Source organism: Ananas comosus, linkage group 15, assembly GCF_001540865.1.
Source record: "Ananas comosus cultivar F153 linkage group 15, ASM154086v1, whole genome shotgun sequence".
NCBI lineage: Eukaryota > Viridiplantae > Streptophyta > Magnoliopsida > Poales > Bromeliaceae > Ananas > Ananas comosus.
In genome coordinates this window covers 2808014-2834743 of record NC_033635.1, presented here as the reverse complement: position 1 = coordinate 2834743, position 26730 = coordinate 2808014, and the positions used below count along the sequence as shown (strand labels likewise).

General features: G+C 34.2%; 3 protein-coding genes and 1 non-coding gene across 8 annotated transcripts; 1 reads left to right on the top strand and 3 right to left on the bottom strand.

The window, feature by feature from the left end:
* On the top strand, positions 3516–7555 carry LOC109721724 (protein DROOPING LEAF). 2 transcript variants are annotated; one of them, XM_020249475.1, is made up of 7 exons: positions 3516–3795; positions 4478–4612; positions 4972–5068; positions 5175–5223; positions 6656–6731; positions 6856–6912; positions 7352–7555. In XM_020249475.1, exons 1-7 carry the CDS (start codon positions 3727–3729, stop codon positions 7415–7417), a joined length of 549 nt encoding a protein of 182 aa, XP_020105064.1. In that variant the 5' UTR covers positions 3516–3726; the 3' UTR covers positions 7418–7555. The 2 variants fall into 2 exon arrangements, with proteins under 2 accessions (XP_020105064.1, XP_020105063.1); XM_020249474.1 differs by having other exon boundaries at positions 6856–6936.
* On the bottom strand, positions 11884–12890 carry LOC109721583 (protein BIG GRAIN 1-like E). Its single transcript, XM_020249267.1, has one exon. The coding sequence runs from the start codon at positions 12848–12850 to the stop codon at positions 12008–12010; it is 843 nt and encodes a 280-aa protein (XP_020104856.1). The 5' UTR covers positions 12851–12890; the 3' UTR covers positions 11884–12007.
* On the bottom strand, positions 19532–19605 carry TRNAI-AAU. The gene has a single exon. It is a non-coding gene; the product is annotated as a tRNA-Ile (tRNA).
* On the bottom strand, positions 20642–24604 carry LOC109721591 (E3 ubiquitin-protein ligase At3g02290-like). 4 transcript variants are annotated; one of them, XM_020249277.1, is made up of 6 exons: positions 24453–24604; positions 24007–24024; positions 23680–23920; positions 21772–22186; positions 21120–21229; positions 20642–20906 (listed from the first exon to the last, which is right to left on the bottom strand). In XM_020249277.1, exons 3-6 carry the CDS (start codon positions 23797–23799, stop codon positions 20880–20882), a joined length of 672 nt encoding a protein of 223 aa, XP_020104866.1. In that variant the 5' UTR covers positions 23800–23920; positions 24007–24024; positions 24453–24604; the 3' UTR covers positions 20642–20879. The 4 variants fall into 4 exon arrangements, with proteins under 4 accessions (XP_020104866.1, XP_020104864.1, XP_020104865.1 ...); XM_020249275.1 differs by having other exon boundaries at positions 23680–24024; XM_020249276.1 differs by having other exon boundaries at positions 23680–24024; positions 24402–24602.

Here is a 26730-nt window from a genome sequence, read left to right as displayed (position 1 = left end):
CTAATAACACCTAATACATGTTAAGCAGAGCGATAAGATTACTAGTTCTATATTGAATAAAAATACGAGAATAAGAATTTTGATCCGTATATAATGTGCAAGGTTCTCTCCATCTACCTACCAGCTTTAGCTTTTGTATTAGGTGCGTTTAAGCAACTTTAACAATTGGTTGAAGGTGATTAAAATATGATAGAATGGATGGATGGCCGGGAGCTAGGACATATATATGAGATGATTTGGTGCACTTTTGCATAATATATATTTCATTTCACTTAAATTCTGAGTTGACTTAATTATTATTGGCAAGTCAATATCAATCTCCCAGCTGCCCAGCAACTATATATATATATATATATATATATATATATATATATATATATTGCATTGTAACATATACGTACAGTTTAAATATATATACGAAAGCATGTTTTATAACTCGCACAAAAAAAAAAGAAATCTATGTTTTAAAAATTTACAGCTTATTAGATTTTAATTTGGAGTGATTATCATGTTAAAACAAGGTGCATGAACATATGGGGTTGGGGCCGTTGGGCCTAGATCATGATATCTCCTTATTTTTGGCTCAATGGAAGTTTTGGATGTAGTAATTAGGAACTACAAGACTTCTACGTACATGCATTTCCTGAACTGTTTTACATATTCATGCACTGTGCTTACCGCTTTGCTCGTTTTGCTTTGTCCGAAGCAATCGACTTAATTAACAATTTATATTCGTCGATCAAAAAAAATATGAACTCAGTGAAAACAGTTCAGTTGATAATAATTTTTTTTCATTTTGCTTCAACTCCTACTGTGTTGTTACACGAGATTATCAAATGAGATAAGAGCTTTACAGCTTCAATTGAGCCTTCAAAGTTTTTATTTTTAGTACAGCTTGCATACCCGAGCTAAATTTATCAACCAGTGGCAATAACACACTTAGCATGTCAAGATATCTAGTTAGGTTACTTTCTCTTAGCCTAACAAAAATTTTTAGGACCACAACCTAAATAAGGTGAGACACAAATATACTAGAGTGCACTAGTTTGGTGTTTAGTTTCCATGTGAATACTCAAACAAAAATCTATGATCAAGATTTGCCAAAGCCACCGACCGTCCCTAGAGCAAGTGGCAAAAGTCTTGATGTGGTTGATACCCGAGGTTCCAAGTTTGAATCCTAGTTGATTCATATTTTCAGCTAAGCTTATTTTTAAATGAAATAAACGAAGCGGATAGCGTGCTTCCTATCTCTCTCAAAAAAAAAAAAGATTTGCCAAAGCCACACAGATTTAAAATTAAGTTTTTTTTTTTTTTTTAATCAAGCTTCAATAGATTACTGTACATATTTTTAGTGGCTGACCCTTGTGATACTTGATTAAATTTTTTTAATTAAGCATGACATAATAAGTTTGGTTAGTTTTTTCTCCGCATACTACTAACGAAGAGACCAAAATCAAGTAATTTATAAGCCATGTCCAATCTATTAATGATAATTGTCTCTATTTGCAGCCTACTAACATTTGCTAGCTTTGGCACACCAAAATCAAGTAATTTATAAGCCATGTCCAATCTATTAATGATAATTGTCTCTATTTGTAGCCTACTAATATTTGCTAGCTTTGGCACACTCCAAACCATTCAAACTGCATGCCAAACTCAGATATCAAGAACTTCTCATTATTGCCCCATAATATTATTCACCAACCATACTCAGTGAATTGGCTAAAGGCTTGATGATTGGTATTCGATCGAGGTTCCAAGTTTGAATCTTAGTTGCATCACATTTTTAGTTGAGTTTATTTCTAAAATAATAAATGAAGCTCTCTCTCTCTCTCTCTCTCTCTCTCTCTCTATATATATATATATATATATATATATATTATTCACTTAACATGCATTTGGCTAAGTAGATTCTTTCATATTGTGAATCTGACCTAACTTCAAACATCAGCTGGTCAGACAAACAACCATCACACGGTGTGAATGAACTACTAGCGAGACTTTCTTCATGCCACAACAAAATGGCACATTAATTTGCATGCGACCTTTAGAAAATGTGAGGTTGGCTTCATGCGAGTTAAAAGAGGAGGTTCTAGTACACAAGCTTTCTATCAATATAAGAACAGGAAAGATTCATGCTTCTTTTTTTTTTTGAAATTAAAACATAGGAGGATTCCTTATTATGCATGGAAAGAAAGTAGGTTACAAAACATAATAGAAATACTACAAGAACAACCGTCAAAACTGTTACAACGAAGCGAGCGCACAAACAAAAACGAAAAATGACGATCTGAAAGTAGACAAACCACAAAAAATAGTAATCTAAAATGGGGCATAAGGATTTACGTGGAAAAACCCTTTGTAGGGAAAAAAAAAAAAAATATAGGCGAAGGAGGAGAGAATTTTACAACAAAAAAGGGAGTATAATGTTTGTGGAAGTACAATTACGCCGTATCGCATCTAAAAAAAAAAAAAGAAGAAAATTTATTAACGGATTTCTTCATTATTGGGTCCGATTTGTCCCATAGGGTGCTTCACCTCTTGCACCACAGACATCAATTCTTTTCTTTACAAATTTTTTTTCCAAATTTGTTGCACCACCAAGTTGTCAATGAATCAGAGACACAAAATCGAAGTTAATAATCACATCAAACAAAACAGAAAAAAGATTATGTCCTTCCTATCCTAAAAAAGAGAATAAGATAAGAGTCCACATACTCAACTTCATAAGTTCTCAATAAATCTTAAGATAATCTAATAAGAGAGAGAAGACGCAGTCGAACACACCAGCAGATTATAGGAATTTTACATCAGCATTTCTCTTAATAAATTCGTCAACGATTTCCCAATTATTCGCATACAAACGTGAATACTTACCTTCATTCTCATATTCTTCTATAGCACTGAAAAGCTCTTTTCTTTTTTTTCTTTTTTGCTGAAACGATTAAAATACACTTTATAGACATACCAAATAATTCATACTATTTCAAACACATATTTTCTTAATTATTTGATGGATCAAATACCAACACTTGTAATATTTTTCTGATCTACATAAACGGTTCAGTATTTATGTCTAATATTTCCTTCAAGCCTTAATTAAAAGCTAATCCTTTATACTTCATCACTTATAAACACTATTTGCATGACATAAGTACGTACGTCACATCATAATTAGAACGTAGAAGGTGGCCTCGAACCCTTATATATATATATATATATATATATATATATATATATATATAAACGCATAAAGTGATTTCTAATTAAATAGTGACCATGTAAAGAAGAGGAGATTGCACTACCAATTAATGACTAAAAAGGTCCGCAATTGAGCTCTGATCCACAGGATCAAACTAAGTCCCGTAGTAGTTCTTAATTCCACTGAGATTAATTCCACTCCTTTTTAAAGTTGTATACATTTTACATATCGCGCGAGAAACCAAGTAGTAGTAGTGGCTTAGGCCGTATACTTTATAATGATGTGTAGCTATAGCTAGCTGGGGTGTTGGCTCGTCCGTACAACCCTTGCTGTGGGGCATCCCTCCCTGGGCATTATTGCTGTAATGGAAACCCTACCCATGGCGTCTATTTCTCTTGGAATCTTTAAGAAGCTCCCCCACCCACTCTCTCCCTTCTTAATTCACTAGCTAGCTTTTCTCTCCTCTCTTCTTCTTCCTCATCCTCATCCTCATCCTCATCTTCTTTTACTTCTCCTCATCGATCATGGACTTGGTTTCTCCCTCGGAGCACCTTTGCTACGTTCGTTGCACCTACTGTAACACCGTTCTCGCGGTAATGATCTCTTCGAGAATACTCAGAAAGAGATCGATCCACTCGTGTTTGTGATTGCTGGATCATTTTTACCCAACATTTCTTTCTCTCTATGCAGATCTTTATGCATGCATTTGATATCATCTCTCTCTCTCTCTCTCTCTCTCTCTCTCTCTCTCTGATCAACTCTAGTTTCTTCTGGTCAAGCGATCACTTTACTTTTAACCTTTTAACATATTTATCTAACTAGCTTTTTTTCTTCTTTTTTTTTTTAATGCAACAGGGTTGTACAGTATTGCATTAAAAAAAAAAGGGCATCTTTCAACCTTGTAACATATTTATCTAGCTAGCTAGCTTTGTGGACTTGGAATTAATTAAATTATACCCCCTTCGACCAATGCCTTAGACTCTATACTTAATTTCTTTGGATTGGACCTCTCAAACCTAAAGTTAATTATGAAAGAAGATTACGTGCGACTGTAGTGGCTTGTCCTCAGAGTAGTTCATATATTTTCCCCATTAAAAGAAGTGTCCCCTATACGGCTAAGTGCCCTAGGGTTGATCTACAACTACCAGAAAGTAAAAATTAAAATGCATGAGAATAATATATATTATAAATTTATAGGGGGAGGGTGCATGCAAAGAGTATCTTGCTTTTTATGTTTTTAATAATCCCATGTGGTGTGATGGATTTGGTTTTCAGGTTGGGGTTCCATGCAAGAGGATAATGGACACTGTTACTGTGAAATGTGGACACTGCAACAATCTCTCCTTCCTTAGCCCAAGGCCTATGGTGCAACCCGTTTGCCCTACTGATCATCAACAAATGTGTTTTCAGGTTCAGCTATTTCCCACTTTTGCCGAATTAATTTTCTTACCTATTATTAGTGCAAACTGTTTTTTTCGTCCCTTTTTTTTATGTTAAGAATATCGATATAATATTAATAGTCCAAAAATGCTCATAGATATATGTGTACATGTATATATTCATTTTTTGTTTTCTTTGAATATTTTTGCAAAGAAAAAAAAAATTAAATGGCTATGTTTACTGAAACATAAGCTATTGATTGGAAATGATTATGTATATAGCTGACAATATAATGAGGAAAATTTATAGCTTCTATGTTTTCTTTGAATATTATATAGCTGGCAATATACTGAGGAAAATTAAATGACTCTTTAATTTCTTTGAATTAGGGTCCCTGCAACGATTGTAGGAGATTGCAACCTTCGCCGTCTAACTCATCGATGTCAAGCGAACAGACAACCACCAAAGCACCATTTGTTGTTAAACGTATGTCGGGAACATATATATAACCTTAATAATTTCCTGTTTTTGCTTCCCCAAATTAATTCTCTTTAATTTCCTCTTTCTATTTTGGTTTATTTCTTGGTGGCAGCTCCTGAAAAGAAACATCGACTTCCGTCAGCTTACAATCGCTTTATGAAGTAAGGCTTGTGCTTCTTTTTTCTGGCATAAGAAATTCTTTTACAGCAATATGTGCCATGAGATCTATTGTTTGACAAGAGCTCATCCTAAGTTGTCGCAGTATACTGTTATCGTGTCGGTCTGTAAGAAGGCTCATTAAACTGTTAAGATAAAAATATATAATCATATAAGGAGGCTCGCTAAACTACAGATTTGTATCTTACATACACAAAAGCAGATTACATGGAAACAGATTTACTGCCAAACATGCCAAATGAAACAAATCGTCAATAGCTCGATAACAATAAATTGACCAGTTCAGTCTCCATGAATTGAACTTCTATAGCTACATAATATCACATCTTCTTTCTAACTATAAATACTAAATATCATATGTTTATACTTCGCAAGGGATGGATGCGCAAGAAAATCTAAATCATTTGGTTGAATTGCACAATTTCTTTACACTTTTGCAGGAATAGAGAAGTGCAAACCTTGTGATATATATTGCTAATGATAATATATAATTATATATGACTGTATATATACCTACCAATGCAGTACGTTACATATAAATATACCTACATACTTACTGATGAAGGGATTAATTTGATAAAAAAAAAAAAAGATCCAGGAAGAATGAATATTCTTCTTCCATGTGCATGATGAATACGAGAGATTGAGAGGCAACAGGTGGGGTAACAAGGAAAGGGGTTCAATCTACTGGATTATAAAGAATGTAATTTAACTCCTAAGGTCTCTATATATATGATAAGGATTCTCAATCATCACTAATGTTTACATTGTATGCTCTTTACAATTAATTATGCAATTTTTCCCCATAAGTTTGCATATAATTTGATCTACTGTTTTAATTTTCTACATGTATTAATTATGGTTCTTTTTCTCTTTTGTTAAGTGGATTGGGGTTCAGCTGACCAATAAATTTTGAATTAGACATATCAAAACAATAGGCTAAAGCAATGTAAATGATCTAATATCAGCATAAATTTAATAGGAATTCGTAATGTAGCCAGCACGTTGTTATTTCAGTTTTATATACAGGTATACAATAGTTAACTTATGTTTCATCATAATATATTTTATTGATCCAAATTCAAATGTATTTACAACCTAATCATATGCAAATGTTCTTAATCTCTCGTCTTATATATGATTCAAAAAGAGAGAAAATATGCATGCCAAACCTCTCTGAGCATTCGCAAATCGTACACGGAATTATAAAAAATAAAGAGGAAAGAGCCACATATATAATTGCACTATTTACCTTTTCATGGGTCTGATCTGTCTATCAGTTTTCTTCGATAACCGTTAGTCATGTCAAAAAAAAGAGACTTGACTGATAAGTAGGAAGTCATTTTACTTGCCAGTTCGTAAATTGTTTAGCCTGCAAGGTCCCTTCAAATTAAGATAATCAAAAATGCATGACAGGGAAGAAATACAGCGAATCAAAGCTGTGAAACCTGATATCCCTCACAGAGAGGCCTTTAGCATGGCTGCAAAAAATGTAAGCCAATACTCCATGAACTTTGATTTTCAGATTTGTTGTACTGAATTAATCTTATAAGTAACCAATTTTCTTTGTGAAATTTTATTCCATGTTTCTGTTGATTTGGATCCATTAATTGTAGTGGGCTAAGTGTGATCCTCGCTGCTCAACTGTTTCAACCTCTGAGAACAATGTAGCGGTAAGAGCAATGTCCTTTTCGCATGTAAGTATTAATTTTGAATTTGATAAAATATAACCTAAACTACCAAGAGATGGCATTTTGTTCCCTAATCTTTCATTTAAACACATTAGCCTGAATTTACCTAAGCTTTTGTAATGTCATCCCTATGTTTATTTTCATTTAAAATACTCTAACGCATGCTACGAGCAAAAGAGTGTAATAAACCCTGAAGCATAATATATATAGGAACAACATTGCCAGAGATTACATAAGTTAGGGGACTAATCTTGTTAAGAGAAAGATAAGAGACCAAATTGTGTTAAGTTTAACATTTAGAACAACTATATATTCACCATCATACCCTTCTAAGTTAGTCATAAAATATTTCTTCTATATATAGAACAAAGGAGTATCTCTGGGGAGGAGATGATGTATGGTTTTGGATTTGTTTCTGCAGGAAAGAAGTAACGGTCTCCCCATTAACAGCTTCGATGTTTTCAAGCCAATGGAGCGTAAGGATTAGTTTGCGACATCGACATATCAAGCTTTTACCATCTGTGAACTTATTGAATTTTGCTTGTCGGTGGGATTTTAGATCCCCTTCTAAAATATGAACCTGGCCGATACACTATATTTATATTTTATAATTTCATGTTGTCAAGTATGTATGCATCTTTCATTTGAGTAATACCGCATTTAGACAAACTCAAAAGCTTGCATGAACTCCCATACACAACAAAAATGTATATATTGTGCGCGCATGCACTCGGAGTCACTAGCATTTGGAGAGAACATCCCAAGTTATTAGCATTTCAGTTTCGTAAGTTGCGTTCGTGTTCAGCAATTACCTTAGTGATCATGCCTATATAAAGATACGCAAAAGTCGAACTTAATTTAATAGTATCTCAAACGCATGCTCAAAAATTAACTGGTGTCTCATTTTTGTCATATCATGTCATGTCGTGTTACGTTCTGATTAGCTAGATTCTTGTCATATTGATTTTGAATTTCTTTTTGTAACTTCATTCCATGTTAATTGAATGTATATATATGTCATGTTCAGAGTTGCCATCCTGTGGAGATTTTTAAGAGGCTAAGGAATTAATATTTGTCCGATTCTCTCACAAATCACAATTGTGTCTCTCTAGTTTGTAGAATTTTGGTAGGTTGGAGAATGAATCAGGAGGTGTTCCAGTAGCTAGACGCAAAAACCTACAAAAAATCTCTTTTTTTGAAAGGAACGTATAGGGCATCGCCTATATGTTTCATTGAATGTAATAGAAGTTATATGTAAATAAGTATAAATTATAATTGTTGGGGCTGAGTAGGCCGTAGCAATAATTGAACCCCTAATTGTACCCGCCGTTACAAAAATTCTGCAAGATCTTTTCAAATTTAACTATTACATTGGAGTAACCAAACCAGAAACCCAATTTTATATATATGCAGAAATTATTCACAAAACAGGCAAATCAAACATGAAGCAATTAATCACTGATGATTACATGCATTGCTGAAGAATCAATAGAATAATCAAAATTACACGCTATATATATATAGGTAGCTAACAAAGACATCAGTAGTCCTGATAAATTCAATACAGCTAGAATTAAGCTGCATGCAAAAATCAGAGATCAAGTATTAAATATCAAGGGTTTAAAATTTTAAATGTAGAAGAGAACGGGTTACTAAACCATTAGTTCTTTTCCTATGGATTCAACTAATTAACATGCCCTTTTATTACGTTACATACAAATAAGTTACACAGTTGAACTTTTTTTTTCAGAAAAGATAGCACGCTACATGTTTTATTCATTAAATAAATAAATTTAGCTATATAAAGTAAGACAGTTAAAGCCTCAAAAAAGGCAAAAAATCAAAGAAAAAAAGAACTTAAAAGAAAAATCAAAGTAGAAGCAGAAACAAGCGTCAAAACAAAATGTATAGCAAACACCGCCGTCATCCGGCTCTACAAAAATTAGCCCACTCCTTCGCCTGCACTCCAATACGCTGAGCAGCTGAGATCACGTTAGTAGGTAGGTTTCTAAAAATAATATTATTTATATCACAGTCGAACATTTTAGGTAACAATAGAGTTGAAATTAAGAACAGAATTTAGATCTAACAAAGCAATTATATGCCTTTTCAGGGTTTTAGAAGCAAAATTTAACGTATCAAATTCCCCAGTAAAAAAGAGAAAACGTACCTTGGAATATGCTCGAGAGATGGGGGGACATGGTTGGTCACTATAGCTGGTATTCATGTATACATGTGTATTCGATTTGGACTTGTCCTTAATTAATTGATCCACAAGGTTAGGATCATCACTTGGATCTGGACCAAGCCTATTTTGACACGACCCTAATTAGTCTTAAAAGAATCGGACCGGGCCGGATGTATAAAATACAAATATACACCTCTATTAGCCCTTCATCAATTGCCATGATTAGAACTGGAAAATGGATGAGTTGGGTAATTCACGGATGGATTATTGTATCTATGAATTATATATGAGTATGGATAAAATAAATTTTTGAGTAGTCAACATCTTTATTCATATCCGCCAACAAACAGGCAGATGGGTATGCGGGTTACCCGCAAGATTTTATCTTATTTTTAACTCCAATACATTTCAACTACAAAATACATATATAAAATTTTTAAAAGTATAATATAACTTCTTGTTTGAAATATCATAATATACAATAAACAATACAAAATCTTAAAGCGCATAAATTGTATAATTAAAAAATATTTTATCATCCCAAATTTTTATATACAAAATTAATAAAATTTTTATTATTAGAAAGTCAATATTATAAAGATTATATATTTTTTAATTAAAAAATATATTTGCGGGTATATGTGGGACTCGCGGTCGGTTGTCCAAAATGTCTACCATTTAACGGATACTCACCAGTTTTATCTATAATTTTTTGGATAAAAAAACTAATATCTATAACTGTATATTTGTGGGTAATCTGTGGGTATAGATAGAGATTGACAAGTCTAGCGATGATTAATAAATTATTTATTTGTTGTGATTGACTGCACCAATCATGCGCACCAATTTAGCCAAATTGAGTGCAACTTACTTGCGCTTGATTGCATGCATGCATTTCTCATATACTTTTCGTATCACAGTATTTTTGGATAAAATAATGGTAGCGTATTTAAGAACGTACATTCAGAAGTCAACTCTTACATATGTCCAAATAAACTTGATGTTTTTAATGAAGTGATTAAGCTCTCCCAAAATTTTACATGGTATCATAGCAGTAAATTTTGAGTTCCTCTCTTAGCTATATTCTACTTCTGTTACTTAATTTATTTTTATTTTAGTTCAAGTTTATATCTGAAACCTATTAAAAGATTTAAGCCCCAGTATGCATGAGAGGGAGTTTGATATTAAAAAACTACAAATTATATTATTCAACACACACTGATCTTACAGTACTGGTACAACACTACAACCCACAGTAAAATATATATGATGGTGGGGCCACATCGCACTGTAAATTTTTTTTTTTTTGAGAGATAGGTAGCATGCTACCCGCTTCGTTTATTTTATTTAGAAATAAACTTAATTAGCTGGAAATGTGAATCAACTAGAATTCGAACTTGGATTTTGGGTACCAACCACCAAGCCCTTTGCCATCGCACTGTAAAATTGAATGAGCCTTTTGACAGGTTCGTTTTTACAGTGGTGGACCAAATTGCAGTACCGCAGCAAAAGGGTGTACCGTGTATGGGAGATAAAAGATATATACTTTTGATGGAAGTGATTGTAGAGATATATACTGCTGAGAAAATTGAGCGGGTCCTTAATTTTCCTTGAATTCACCCATATTTCTATGCCATATAAAGTACTAAATTAAAATGGTTAAATCAGTTTACATAATAGAGAGAGGGTTGATTGTGCGAGGAAAATTTTCCATCCAAATCATTCATTTGAGAATGTGGAATCTATTATCACGTAGGCGTTGGATCTCACATCGCCAGACAACTTTGTAAAATAGTTGAAATTTACTTTCTTTCAACTATTAACGAATTTGAAATATATTTTAGACATGTTAACTCAAAAGTAATAACTCATATAAAAAAATAAAAATAAAATATTAACTCAGAAAATAAAATATTTCTCATTTTAGGGTTTAGGCAACCTTATTGGGTTTTTAGTAAATTTTTTTTAAAAAAAAAACATAGTAACTTAACAAATAAAATATTTTCTATTCTAAGATTTAGGCAACCCTTATTGGGTTTTTACTATTCAATATTGCAACTTTATTGCTAAAATGGTTAGAGTAAGGTTAAAAATTTATCAAAAAAAATTAAAAAAAATTGTTGTAAATTTTTTGTGCATGTTTTGGGCTTTTTAGTTAACTAGTTTTAAAAAAAATTGGGATCTGCTAATAGTTGAAAGAAGAAAAGTTTCAATTAACTTACTAAATTATCTGGAGATATGGAATCCAAGGCCCGACAATAGATCCTACATTCTCAAGTAGATAATTTGGCGAATTGTCCCCACATACGTCCAATTGAGACAACCTTACTTCTAAATTGTTTACTTAATTGCTTATAACTTCTAAATTGTTTGCTTAGTTGCTTATATCAACCCTACAATTTAGTGCATTAAGATCACAGAAAATAAAAATGTGCCAATCAGCTCGTGTTTCTTTTATATATATACTTTTATATATATATATATATAGAGTCCGGCTAGGATACTATCGATAGCATCAAGGATTTGGTGCTATCGAGTTTTTTACCGTTATATATATAGTATTGAGTGTAAATCCGTGCATTAAGTACTGAAGATCAAGTAGAATGTATAAGGAGACCAACATTAGCTAAAATGGCAAAGAGAGAGAGAGAGAGAGAGAGAGAGAGAGAGAGAGAGAGAGAGAACTCAAAGAATAATAAGCTCATGCGAGTTTAGATGAACTTGAAGATGCGAGTTTAGATGAACTTGAAGACAAGATTAATTAATTAAGATTAAGAGCCATTAATTTGTTCAAACCAGCAAATTGACAAGTACTTTTCTAATCGAGCTATATGACAAACATATAAACAATTACATTAATTAGAAAGCAACACTTGGAACTGTAGATCCCTAATTACTACTGATGATCCCTGCATTAGTTGCGCCATAAACAGGAAAATCGCCGCTTGAGAAATCCTCCATGCCATAGTTCTTCAACTCGAAGAGATCAGAGCTTGAATCACTACTCCCTTCTCCTGCTTCTTCTTCCTTCTCTCTCCTCCCAAATCCCACATTTTTCATCATAAAACCCTCCTCCCTGACACTACTCTTTCCATTATGACTATGATCATGATGATCACCACTTCCATGAACTCTACCTCCCAAAGAAGAAGTGGTTACCTTCTCTTTTGGCATGCATGGTAAAGGTGGAGGGGTCCTAAATCCACTACTACTCTTAGAGGAGTAGTGCATGGACTTGGAGTAACTGTTATGATCACCACTAATGTTTTGGGAGTAGCTAGTGCTCTTCCTCCTCCTCCTCTCTTGCCCATGCTTGATCATTGCGAGGTTCCCATCCTTCATAGATTGAGTGGTGGTGACCGGGGACTTGGTTGTTTTCTTCTTGGAGCTTCTTTGATGAAACAAAGAGATCAAAAAGCTAGCCAACCTGCTGCCACCTGGGGAGCTGGGTTGCTTACTCTTTATCTCATTATAATTCCTTTCCATCTTGCATGGCTCCTGAGAACTTGGTGTCTTAGGCTTCTTCATGGGCATGTCTAAGCTCCTTCTGTCTCCCTTGAACAAGAGCTCTTGCCTCAACGTTCTTTGGAAACTGAGTCGACCGGTAATGAGACCATCGAACCCGCCAGAGAAGTAGCGTGCTGCCTCGAAGACATCGAGCTCGTCGTCGGAGCTGTCGCGGCAGTGAGTTGTTATGGAAGTGGGCATGGATGAGTGTGTTGTTCTCTGCATGCTGTGTGTGGGAGGGGTGGTTCTTTTTAATTGTGGGGTGTGTGAAGGTGATGGATAGTGATGGAGTGTGCACCCTATCTTAAGAACACTACGTACCACCACTAAAAAGTTTTTTTCTAATTATTTTTTTTAGCGAGAAATTTAGCACATGCTCATTGATTCATTTAATTTTTTTAAAAATAAATTTAATTGAAAATATAAAGCAACAAAGTTCTGAACTTAAAACATTGGATATCAACCATCAAGTTCTTTAACATATGCACTAGGAATGATGAGTTATATATTGTTAGATATGTCTCGAATTCTAGTAGCGCAAGGTTTTCTAACTCTATTCTGTTTTGATTATCCCATTAAGTTAAGTTTATATTATGCCTAATCTTATTGAGATATTCATAATCTTAGTGTGTTTGTATTTCTAATTGTGTTAGGATTTAGCCACTATTATAAGTATACCCTTTCTGCTATTGATTTGGTGCGGAAAATGAGAGAGAAAATATGCTATTGATTTGGTGCGGAAAATGAGAGAGAAAATATGGGTATATTAATTCTTTGGGATTAGGGTTTCGTGAGAGAGGCATATTTTGTATACCACTTTCATTATAATGAAGATCTCTGCTCCGTATTTGCCCGTAGACGTAGGCCGATGGCCGAACCACGTAAATATTATGTGCTTTATTTTTTTTTCTCTTTTTCAAATCTTTTTTGATATTTTCTCACCCGACGGACTAGATCTTCTCACTTTTAATTCTAACATATATCACTAAAATGTTATGCAAGATAGAAGGAGATCAGTTGTATGGCTTTTTGTAGAGACGCACTTGATGGTAATTAGTTATGTTGTCTAATATTTGTAGGATAAAGAGGAGTTTATAAGGATGCAACCTAACTCAAGATCGAGCACTATCTAGTGTGAAAGGCAATGCATGATGAGGTTTGTACAACTTTTAGAGAGAAACATAGATGGTAATTAGTTATGTTGTCGAATCTAGTATTTCTAATATAAAAATATAGTATAGTAGAAATTTTATGCCTAGTTTTAAAGACATGGAATAAATTTACATTTATTAATACATAGCTAACTAATTCTATGTACATGATGAATGATCTAATTTAAATATCTACAATTGTTCCGAATATAATCTCAATAATTTAGTATGTTCATATTGTTAGACTTTTTTTTTTAGAGAGAGAAAGGTAGCATGCTACCGATTCATTCATTTAGAGTATGAATTGGGCTACAAAATAAAGCAACTGGACCTTGGGATAAATAAAAATAATATATATATATATATAGCAAAAAAGATTCCAATTGTTCCTAAGCGAGCGAATCTCAGACCCTAATAAACTCGTCACGTACGTTTGGTTTTTTGCAAGATTCTTCTATTACGCTCCAATTAACTAAATGACTAACCACGTTGTGGTGATTGTCGCTAACTCCTTTCCTCTGAGCGATCCCCTTTCGACTCCCAGAGCAAACTAGCAAAAGTACAATTACGCGGAGCTGACTTATTTGGGAGAAAACTCTCAACAAGCGATCGATTTTCTGTGATTAAGGCGCGAAGAGAGAAGGGTGAGGTTTCGAATTCAATTTCCGGGGGGGAGACTCAGACGTTGGAGGCTAAGCTCCTGGTTCATAAAAAGATAATAACAAAAATTAATTTAGCCCCATCTTAAGTAGAATTCTAGCTCATATCATTTGAACTAGCTAATTTCTAATTCAAATTCAAATTCATTTCTAATACTCCAAAACTATTTTATGTTTTAGAGTATAAATAATAGATTGGAGAACCACAAATTAATTAGTGGTGACCCTCTTTACATATCGAAATCTAAGATGTGATTGAGGTTGTGGGAATGAACATTATTTGTGTGCCTTAGTCAACTTTTTTGGCTTTGCTATGAATGGATGGGATTGTTGTTGACCTCAATCGGCTCGATGCAATAAAGATGTTGGGTTAAAGGAGGAACTTAAAATCACTCTTTGAGATAATGAATCCAACCCACCCACTTGGGTTGGTTCATAAGCTCATCTTGTATATATATATATATATATATAGATAAGTCTCAACTAAAGCTAAGTCGATCTCAAGCCAATTTAAAGGACCACATCAGCTATAAATGTTGAACAACTCTTAACCATATATTGTGGTGTGAGATTCAACAAATAAGATGAGGAGTATGAACTTTGGCCTGATGGTGAGTAAGATTTTTATTTTGGCAAGTTGGGATAACTACTTGGATAAAGAGACTCTAACTCTTGATGTCAGGTGTATTGATAATCCCTTATATTATTTAATATTGTAAATTTGTCGATGACTGTTTCCAGCGCAAGTCATAAAGAGTTTGATAATTATTACTTGAAATTGGAACTTCAAAATCTTATTGTTTTACATTTTCAATTAAGTAATATTTATTTCTAAAAAAATAAACGAAATTGGTCGTTTTTGTATTCTTTATCTAACTTGATCCATATATAGTCGTTGAATTTTTTCTTTAGAAAAATAGAATCTCCCTTATCTAAGGGGTGTAGAATTTACTGACCCATTTTAAATTTTATTTTAAAAATAATATGTAAGTAGAGAAAAAAAAAAAAAGAAATTCTGTGATTACAACTCATAATAAATTGTAGCCCTAGCACTCCTCTTTTGGAGATAGGGTAGAGAAAGACTTTTGTGGCTTTTGTACATTAAATCCTGTAAAACGAGATTGCTTACGTATATCTGGTAACGCAATTAATGCCCTCGGAGTGACCATGATATCTTTTCTTTCTTTTCCCTCCTCTCTCTTCCTTTAATCACAATTGAAGATCCACAAAGCTTTCCAAAGGATTAATTATAAACTTTTGACTCAAATAGGAGGTGGGGATCTTTAATTGATTGTGTTTGCATCTACACACAATAAAAAATACTAATTAATTCACACCCTATAAATAAATATGCATAAAAGTAGCATTGTTCGTACACATTTATCTTTAAATCTGTTCGGAGAGTAATACTATGTTTCCTAAAATATCATTTTTATAGTTTAAATGTTAGTGTGTGTGTGTACGACGACCCCTTCAATTATAGGCACAAGTTTAAATCATAAGTGTATGGGAATTTTTATTTATAGTTTAAATGTTAGTGTGTGTGTGTATATATATATATAGAGGCTNCCTCACGAGGCTCACGCATAAAGGTGTTAAGTTCATTTGGAATGACGCGTGTGAAATGAGCTTCCAAGAGTTGAAGCAGAGGTTGGCGACCGCCCCGATTCTTACCTTGCCGACTGCTGGAGCAGGGTATGTGATTTATAGTGATGCTTCCTTTAATAGATTGGGCTGTGTTTTGATGCAGGACGGGAAAGTGATTGCGTATGCTTCTCGCCAATTGAAGGAATATGAAAGAAACTATCCAACCCACGACTTGGAGTTGGCGGCCGTGGTTTTTGCTTTAGGGTGCGTTTGGTTCGAGTTATCCTGGCAGGATTACAGGCAATCCTGCCAGGATAACTGTGTTTGGTTAATCCGCTATGTAATCTAGTCGTTAATGTAGCATTACAAATCGAGCAGGATTACATCGAAAATATTAACGGGAGGGGGGTCGTGTATCTTGCATTACTGAAACCCGTTAATACTATATATTATTTAAAATGGCAATTTTACCCTCCAACAACCCCAAATCTAATTAACAATATTATTTTCATCTCTCTCTCGCCTTCCCCCTCTCTTTCGCACGCCGCTTTCTCTCCCTCTCGATGTCTCTCTATCTCTCTCTCTTTCTCTCTCTCGCACGAACACCTATCATTTTCTATTGCGTCGTCCTCCCAGGTAATCATCACGATCTCTTTCCCTCCATTCGTCATTTTCGCAAAAAATAATATTCAAATGACCACAACAAGGGCAATTTTGGAAAAACTATACTTTTATGTCAGGATTACTAAATTTTATAAACTGAACCAAAAGTATTAATGCTATAAACACTGTAATCTAGTATTACATTACTGCATTAAACCAAACGCGCTAATACAGCATCAGTAGTAATCTCACGCCGAAATCTAAAATACCTGGATATGTCGAGATACTTTGTAATATTACATAACTCGAACCAAACGGGCCCTTAATAGTACCAAGCCATTGATGCTATTAATTTTTTATTCCTTGGATTGAAAAATATGCGGTTAGGATGATGTGGCCCCCCTAGGGTTGAGCGGGTGGTTGGTTGAATAGTACAATCTAACGGATAAAACTAATCAAGGTTAAATCTAACGGTAAAAAACTCGATAGCACCAAACTCTTGGTGCTATCGATAGTATCCCAGCCGGTCTCTCTCTATATATATATATATATATATGACGGCCCCTTCAACTGTAGGCACAACTTTACATCATAAATATATGCGAACTTTTAAATAATCCTATTTTTAATTCGATAATAGTTCCAGGGATATGCACATGTGTAATCCATCTAATCTTCATTATGAGCTATGTTACTGAAAATAATAATTTGACAAAAAACAATTTTGAATTAAATAATGTTAACAACCATATTGTATTATCCTGAGCCATTTGCTATCTCACATTGAAGATATTTATAAATTTTTTTGGGAGGTGTAAAAAGAGGGGGAGAAAAGGTTTCTTTACTAGAATTTACTAAATGCTTTACAAGCAAAATGTGAGTGTCCCTTTCACAATCATATAAAAAGTTGCTTTACTAAAATTTATTGAGCACTTTATATACATGACCAAAATATAAATCTAAATGGAATGGCAGAACGAAAAAATTATATATTAAAAAAATAATTTATTAAAGCAAATCGAAACGTGACAAAAGAAGATAAAAAAATTAGACATGTTGGGCTAAATTTTGGATCTATTACATTGAAAAGATTACATCAACACTAATCATTCAACAATACAGATGCATCACATGTGCATCATCACACTAAACATCACCTCATCCTCTCATCTTCTATAAATTCTTATCAATCTAGAGAGAGAAAAATCAAAAATCCTAAAAGCTTAAGTACTACTCAAAGCAGATATTAGTTAACATGTTATAAATCAAAGAACCAGCATAGCCCCACAAATTAAGTATCCAACCATATCTTGAATAGTAAAACTGGTAGTGCACACGCATATATGCAGAGGCTTTGTAAAGCTATATATTTACAAGGCCATAACATCCACAAATCTCTTAAATATGTCTCTTCATAGATCTCAATTGCCAAAGTTATTGTCCACAGTATATTATTGTACATGACTAGTTGTTTTCCATTGCTCACCTCCATTCATTTCTAAGGAGCTGCAGAGATTTTGGGCATCTTACACCCACAAGTGCCTAATTTGCCTTTGATTGTTGAGTGGGATGAGGCCAATAAAGCTTAGTAGGCTTGCTAGATTTCGCATAGAATAGTCATAATCTAATTGAAAAGTCAAGGAGAAGCAACTCCTTTTATGAATCTTTAATGTTTGTGGTGCATAATGTCTCAAATTGATGGAACAACAGGTAGTAGCAAAGAGGACAAATCCATGCATTCCCCACTTGTTTGGAGGATATATATTAATGAGAAATGCATGTGACATTTCTTTTTTGTACATTTAATATTGTTTTGTTACCTACAATTGCTTTACAAGCAGAAAAAGAGGTTTATGATAAGGAGGCAGGTACTAATTAGGTTCCAAAATTTTAAAAGGGATGCTTCAATACACCATAAATATAAAAATCTAATTCTTAATTAATAAAGGGTATAGTTGGGTTTTACATGAAGTAACCTGTTGAACAGGTTACCGATTTGAATCAATTAATATGATAGTATTGGAAAAGAAAATTAGTAGTATATACCAAATTTGTCAGTATCCTATAAATATTAAATATCTTATTTACTTTGGTAACTTACCAAATTAGATAATATCCAATTTGTTAAGTATCTAGCTCAAAAAACTATTGAATTTAAATTTAATTTTTGAAGTTAGTATTGTAATGTAAAATTTGAATTTTGAAATTTATATTAAACTTTTAAATTTGAATCTAAATTGAACTTTTAATCTTAAAGCCAAATTTTAATTTTTTGATTTAAATTAAAATTTTGAATTAGAACTGAAAGTTTTATTTTAAATTTATGTTTTATATTTAAAAAAATTGAATTTGATTTATAATTAAGTTTTAAATGTTGTTCTGAATTTAAATTTATAATTTTGTTGTAATTTGAAGTCCAACTATTGCTGTAGGCATTTGAAAATGTTACAGTATTTTTAGTTGGATAAAGCTGATTTTGTAGACCAAAATATTTTACAAAGACTAAAATATCCTTTAAATAGGTACCTCGTGAATTGTGCCTATGCTTCAATAGTAGGCCACCTCTAGAGTCATATTAAATCTAAACTATCTATTAAGAAAAATAAATGGTTAAGATTTATATGATGTATTGATGTATTACTCAAATTTTAAACCATGGAGCTACCTTTTTTTTTTTTTTTAACCCCTCTTTTTTTTTCGAAGAAACATGGAGATAGCATTGTTGCCTAATCAGGTATAATTTAGTTTTCACTGATACAAATTCCATTTAATATACAAAAATGAAAAGAGTGATTAATTGTTATAAATATTGAATGAGTAGATCTAAATTGTATGCTAAAATAATGGTAAAAGTGCACAAGGACAAACAAAAAAATTAATGAAATAAAAAAAAACAATTTATTTAATGGCCGATGCAGGTTTCGAACCTGCGACCTTCGCGTTATTAGCACGACGCTCTAACCAACTGAGCTAATAGGCCAATTTAATTTTTTTTATTATAATTTATTCAATTTCTATAATTGTTAAATTGGTTGAATAAATATTTTTGTTTAACACATCTTTCGTATTTACTCAAATTAAGGACGTGAATAATTTAGTAGATGAGAAACTGCAAAAAGGCATACCTCTATGATTTCATTTTGTTTGTCCATGCAAATCAAATAAGATAAATTACTTCATAGCAAGAATTTAAGTGCCGTGGCACGGGGCCGTGTTGGAAACTTGCCGGTATGGTACAACACGATGCGTGCCGAGCCATGCCGATGTGTGCCGGTAAAAAAAAATTCTTCTGTGCTGACACATAATAGTATAAAATATTTATTTTCTTTAGCAACAAAATATTCTAACTATTTATTTTTTCTTTTTATCACATCTTTTGAACTTTATTGAAAAAATTACTTACTAATTTAAAAAATAGAGGGTTTTAAGCTCTGGCATCGGCACGAGGTCTGTATCGTACCGGTATCTTGTTGGCACTGTACAGCACAGTGGATACGGTCCGTGCCGATGGACACTTAAAACCTTGCTTCTTAGAATTTGAATAAATTACTTCATAATAATAGAGAATTACTGGAACCTCATAAAAATTTATAAGCAAACTTCTATCTGCTTTCAAAATGAAAAATAAATAAATAAATAAAAAACACCCACAAGAATATATATATATATATATATATAGAGAGAGAGAGAGAGAGCTAGACTGATATACTATTATAGAGTTTAGTGGTCTTCTTAGAAAAATAATATTAATTTAAAAATTAAAAATGATCAAAAAAATGGATTCAAAAATTAAAAATTTAAACATACCAACTCATTTATACTTTCAAATGCACCGTAGTTGGACTCTATATATATATATATATATATTATATAACTTGCTGGCTACGATTTTCCTTTTCCTTAGATAGAAACAACCACCGCACTGACAAATGCGACACATTTCCTAGTTTATTTATAAGACTTAAATGATAATAGTCCTTCTCCACAATGTCAATAATTCACAGAAACCTAATAAATTAATAACAACAATGTCGAAAAAAAAAAAAGGATTAAGAAAATGAGATCATGATACAGTATGATGCCATGAATTCGTCCTTGAATGATATTCTACGTCCAGTAAACAACGAAGATAAAATTATTGTGTTACACTTCCAGAACACATATATACAGCCTACAACAGCATGCTGATTATGTCCAATGTATTTACAAATTTACAAACATATAGGAATAAAGTTCTTAGTCGATTCAGAAGTATCAAGTTGCTTCGTTGAACGCCATGACCTGTTGAACCGATCCATCAGCAACGCATAACAAAAGGAAGCAATAACTAACACAAGATGTACAAATTTTAAAATTATTAGCACTGCTGAGCTAGTTGTACTAGTATTCCAACAGCTTTGTCAGCAAAGATTGTCGGCATCCCCACGGGGAAAGTAAAATTAATTGCATGGATAGTGGTATATTCATTATGATAGGCAGCGATAAATCAGTTACCTTGCCGCAAACCGGACAAGCTTCACTTCTTTCCATCCACTCATATATACAGCCGAGGTGAAAATGATGAGAGCACTGCATTACAATCCTGGGATTTTCAGGAGTATATTCTGCAGAAGGGATAGTTATAAAATATGTCAAAAACAAGTATATAACCTTTATTTATTAACTAGGAATTTTTCTTTCTTTTAATATAGGTCTCTATTTTCAGCAAATTTAAGTCAAAGATTTTTGGCAATCAAGCCCACATGCATAACATAAACATATTGTCTTTGGGGTGTGGTTAATTATTCGGAATAAGTTATTAGGTGTGTTTAATTATTCAGAATAAGTTATTAACGTAAACTATTTTCCTGAGGGGTGAATTTGAATCCATTTCCAGGAATTTTGCTTGAAAACTGGGTGCTACCCAAAATAGGATACTTGATGAAAATCACACCACGCTAACTTAGAAACAAGATAATTGACTCAAAAAAGTTAAAATGTCCATTCACTGAAATCAGCTTATCTGCAAGCAAAATTCTCATCATATTTACCTCAGGACGTTTCTTCAATACCAAAACCAAGGATGTTATATCATCAGAGCTATATTAACTAAGAGGTTGTATATGCCACACATATGAAAGTAATAAATGAAAAATAAATTGTCTACCTTCAAGACATGTCGGGCACACATCTTCATCTTCAGATGATGGAAAATAGTATGTCGTTCCTTTTGTGAATTCTGCTGGCAGAAGCTTCGAAGCATATCCAGAACAACATAACTTGAGGTTTCCATCATAATTAGATCCGGCACTCTTATCTTTTGAACTGGGAGATTCTACTTCGTTGTCACTATTAGTTCTAAGTGGTTCTGATTCTTCATTAAGATGGCCTGAAGACTTGTCACGCCTCAATACAAGACCATCACGTGGTACACGAGAGCATCTAGGATCATCATAAGGCAAAGGCCTCGGAAGAGAACGGTATGCATCAAATATAGAACTTTCAATTGAAGCAATGGGAGTTGTCCCTTGTACAGATGGAGATACAGAGGGCAAAGCACCTCTTTGGAACAATGTGCTGTACTGCAGAGTCAAAAGGAAAAAATGATAGCCTCATAAAAATCATATTTTAGATCTCAGTACAACACAATATTACTCGAATTCCCTGGCATTATAGTCGAGCATATTCTAGTTGGCACCTCTCCCCACAAAACCCTAGTAAACCAAAGCAGTCTATCTTCTACAGTTGTTCCAAAAACAATGCTATAATAACTATTTTTTGGATAATAAGCAGATCCAGCCAAGTTATGCTCAATTTACAAAAGAGAACTACAAAACATCATGATGTACCCACCACAATATGCAACTTTTTCTAAAAATGAACATTCGGATATCAAATGCATGTAGACACCAGGTGGGAAAATTTAAGACTTCTATCTCATAACCACTTAAATAAGTTTCACAGGAGCATAACCAGTGATAGAAACTAGAAAGAACTAGTGAATAGTGGCTGCACCAAGGGGCGATGGAAGAACTAACAATAGTAGCTACCTATTATTAAGTGATCAGCAAATGCCTCAGAACAGCCGAAGAGCATTACAGCAAGTGAACTTAAGAAAGATGGTTTAATAAACAGGTCTCCAAGAGAAATTAGCTGTTTTCAGCATATAGGGGGACATATGAAGAGCATAACAATCACAAGTTGCATGTCATTCAATACATATATATTCTTAGTTTTCTTACAAAATACTTTTGAAAAGTTATACCGTCCACAATTCACCACCAAACTTTAACAGTAGATCAACACCCAGCAGTATTTCCATTGAAAAGCGAGATTTTGGAGTAAGTGCCACCTTCGGTATTTCTTTTCATGAAATGGCTGAACCTTTCGGAAATAGAAGAGGCATATCCACTATTTATAGATCATCAGACAAATGAATACCGTTTGAATAGCATTTATCTTGAAGTATCATATCTAACTGAAACAGTAAGAGTAGAATTCTAATCTTCTTTGTCCCAAGCCTTCCCATAGCCAAATGAGGCCAACAAAGAGCATAATTCAAAATAGAAAGAGGCCCAGCAACAAAAAAAAAATGATTGGGTTTTACAGCCAAATATGAATCTTGCAATAAACCTTTAAAGCTAGCATTAACCTTCTAAAAATTGACATGAGACCATCCCATGCATAAATTGAATGATAGACTTATCTTACAGGTTGCATTATAGACTCATGAAATAGACAAAGCAACATGCCAAACTTCCAATATGCTTCCTACTAAGTTTGTCGATTTCCTGATATGTAAAAGTTTCAACAATGTTAGGTATAAATGGTAATGCCTTCCTTTCTTATGCCCAAGCAACGACAACTCACTCTATTTGTCATCCTGGGAAACTCATTAAAGAATACCCACTGAAGCTATTGTAACTGATTCATCAAGCCAAATAAACAGATATCAGAGAATACAACAATCAATTTTCTTTTCACGTGGAGAATTGGGGTTTTCCTAACTTCCATTATATGACAAATACACAGAATTGAAAATAGAAGACGACAGATAAAGCGCGAATGGACATACTGCCTGAATAATCTGTCGAGCGAAGCATCTCAGGCAGATGCAGTGTCTATAGATCGAAGCACCAACATTGGCATATTCTCCAAAATCATCTCCTTGAAAGCAGGAACAAACCGATCCCATACTCCTCCCACTCCCAAATCTTTATAACAATAATTTACTCAGGAACCGATGCCAAAATTTGTACAAGAGAGGGTTTTCAACCTGCAAATATCGAACTCCCTAGCAAGCCCAAACCCTCTCCCTACAAGAATTTGATTGCTATATCATTAATCGCAATATCTACATGAAAAGGGTAAATTTGAACGGCTCTTTGTGCATGAAAAGAACCTCTTTTCTCGCAGATACCTATCAAAAGAAGTGGAAAAGAATCATCTCAATTCTCAAGCACAATTTACCAACCAATGCAGCTATATTCTGATAACCTAAAATCAATTCAAGAAAATTCCCACAAAACGCCACACAAAAAAGCTTTCTTTTTTTTGCCCAAACCAAATTCAAATTTAAGAGATCAAAATCGCCAGAGTTTCAACATGGGGATTGAATCGACACTAAGCTTAAACAGGAAGCTATTTTTAGCACAAATGAGAAATTTCTCTCCTTTTCTGATCGTCTTTTCTATATTTAGAATCGATTCTTAGCGGAGAAAAACCCAACCCTAAGAAAAATCGAATCTCAAACGACCGGAATCTCTCGAAAAGTAGCGAAAAAGAATCGATTCGAACCTTGCCAAGGAAAAGGGGATTGGATCGAAAAGAAGAGGAAAGGAAGGGTACCAATGGAGATTATTGGGGGATAGGGGGATCAACCGCTTTGAGAATGATCCTCGCGACCTCGCTCTCCTCGACGAAGACGCCGCCCCGCCGCCTGAGGGTGTAAAAGAGAGGTTTTTGTTGGGGCGCTCGATATCGATCTATCGAAATGGACGCCACAATAAACCCAGCTTTGTTGTTATTAGGCCGGGTCGAAAATTTGGATATTTTTTAGCCGGGCCGGGTCATTACTAGGCCGTAATGAACTATGCTCCGGTTGGCCCTCTAACATGAGAAATTATTGCCTGCACCGGGTGTACAAGCACAATCCATATATATAATTTAGGGTTAATTGCATACACATCCCTGCAAACATGGTGAATTACAGATATATCCCTACAAAGCTCAACTTTCATAAGCTATCCCTACAAAAGTCCTAATGTATTCAGATATGTCCCTCTGGTTAGGATCCGTTAGAGAGCTGTTAATTTTTTAACAGTAGAGTTGTGAAATGATAATTTTGCCTTTACCCTCTTCCTCTTCCTCTTCCTCTTCCTCTTCCTCTTCAGGCTGCGGGAGCACACAGCGGTGGCGGCAGCGACGGCGACATTGCGGAGCTTGTCGGGGTTGCAACCAACAAGGACGAGAAAAAGGCGAAAGGCGAAGGCGCGGCCGATGCCGTCGGAGGCGCCCGTGACGACGGCCCACAAGGGCACCACGACGGCGACGACGATCGGATCATCGATGACGACGATGACGAAGAAGAAGAAGAAGAAGAAAGAGAAAAGGAGGAAAAGGAGGATATGGGGAAGAAGAGGAAGAACAAGAAGCAGGAGAGGAAGAGGAAGAAGAAGAAGCGCAAAATTGTAAATTCACATTATTAATTAACCATGGTTAAGTATTTTAACTGTGGTTAATGAAATTTCTCTAACGGATCCTGACGGCACGGACATATCTGAATACATTAGGACTTTTGTAGGGATATCTTATGAAAATTGAGCTTTGCAGGAATATATCTACAATTCACTATGTTTGCAGGGACGTGTATACAATTAACCCTATAATTTACAACATATAAAAAAAACAAACTAGGCTGGAATACTATTAATAGCACCAATGACTTAGTGCTATTAAGTTTTCTGTCCTTGTATTAAAAGATGTGCAGTTAGGATGATCTGAACCCTTTATAATGTGAGACCGGCCGAAAGGGCCTTCCCTCTAGTAGAGGTCGTCGTCAGTTGTAGTATAGGCGCCTAATAAGTTTAGTCCATTATACTTCCCGTTCAATGCGAAAGCGCCACCACCATTTAGCAAGTAAAGCATCGTTCATGGTGGCCAAGTCCTTAACACCTAAGCTACCTTCCTTCTTACTCATATACACGTTTTTCCAAGCAAACAGACATCCACCACCGATAAAACTCGCCCGTTCTTTTCAAAAGAAGTCCCTTCGCAGCGCCTCCATTCGCTTTAAAATTCATTTCGGTGCTTGAAACTAGAAAGAAAATGCATCGGCAGATTTGAAAGAACTTAATTGACCAGTGTTAAACGACCACCTCTTGAAAGGAGCTTTCAATCCTCCTTTGGAAGCTAGCAATGGCCCCAACCCAATCTTCTTTTTTAAGCTTCCTGAATGTCAAAGGTAAACCCAAATACCTTGTAGGCAAATTTCCAACTTTGCATTGTAGGATACAGCAAGTCTAGTGTCCTTTTCGTCCTTCATTTTCATATAGAATAATTTTGATTTTTTTTTTTATTCAGAGGCCCATTCAAAAAAAACTTCACAAAAATTTGAAGTTATATATATACTTTTTCCTTGCCTCACAAAAAAATAAGATATCATCTGCGTACTGGATTAATATTATGGAGCTGTCTTTCGTGGGTCCGAGGACTTTGAGAAGGTTGGACTCCTCAACCTTTACAGCCATCCTTGCAAGACCTTCAGCCACAAAAAGAAAGAGATAAGGAGATAAGGGGTCGCCTTGTCGCACTCCTCGTTTAGATTTGATCCACTTAGATGGTACTCTGTTTACTAAGGCAGCCATCTTAATTAGCATTCAATAAAAACCACCAATTGAGACATGGTGGATTTGGCCTCCGTTTACTAAGACAGCCATCTTAGCACTTAGATGGTACTCCGTTTAATAATTAACAACTTTAATTTCCACTTTTTGACACCCACAGATTCAATAAATTTAAACCACCAATTCAGACATGGTGGATTTGGCCTCTCCCCCTCGTCGACGTCTTTCGAAAGTTTAATGAAGTCTTTGTTTGTTTTGGGGCTAAGTAAGAACTATTATTC

Excerpts from the sequence above, each read along its gene's own strand:
- LOC109721724 (XM_020249474.1), top strand. The coding sequence starts at position 3,727 with ATGGACTTGGTTTCTCCCTCGGAGCACCTTTGCTACGTTCGTTGCACC. Across the intron at positions 6,732-6,855 it reads TTAGCATGGCTGCAAAAAAT|TGGGCTAAGTGTGATCCTCG; the intron begins GTAAGCCAATAC and ends CATTAATTGTAG. Across the intron at positions 6,937-7,351 it reads GAGCAATGTCCTTTTCGCAT|GAAAGAAGTAACGGTCTCCC; the intron begins GTAAGTATTAAT and ends TTGTTTCTGCAG.
- LOC109721591 (XM_020249275.1), bottom strand. The coding sequence starts at position 23,799 with ATGGGATCGGTTTGTTCCTGCTTTCAAGGAGATGATTTTGGAGAATAT. Across the intron at positions 22,187-23,679 it reads CTCGACAGATTATTCAGGCA|TACAGCACATTGTTCCAAAG; the intron begins GTATGTCCATTC and ends TTGACTCTGCAG. Across the intron at positions 20,907-21,119 it reads CTTGTCCGGTTTGCGGCAAG|GTCATGGCGTTCAACGAAGC; the intron begins GTAACTGATTTA and ends TCGGTTCAACAG.
- LOC109721583 (XM_020249267.1), bottom strand. The coding sequence starts at position 12,850 with ATGCAGAGAACAACACACTCATCCATGCCCACTTCCATAACAACTCAC.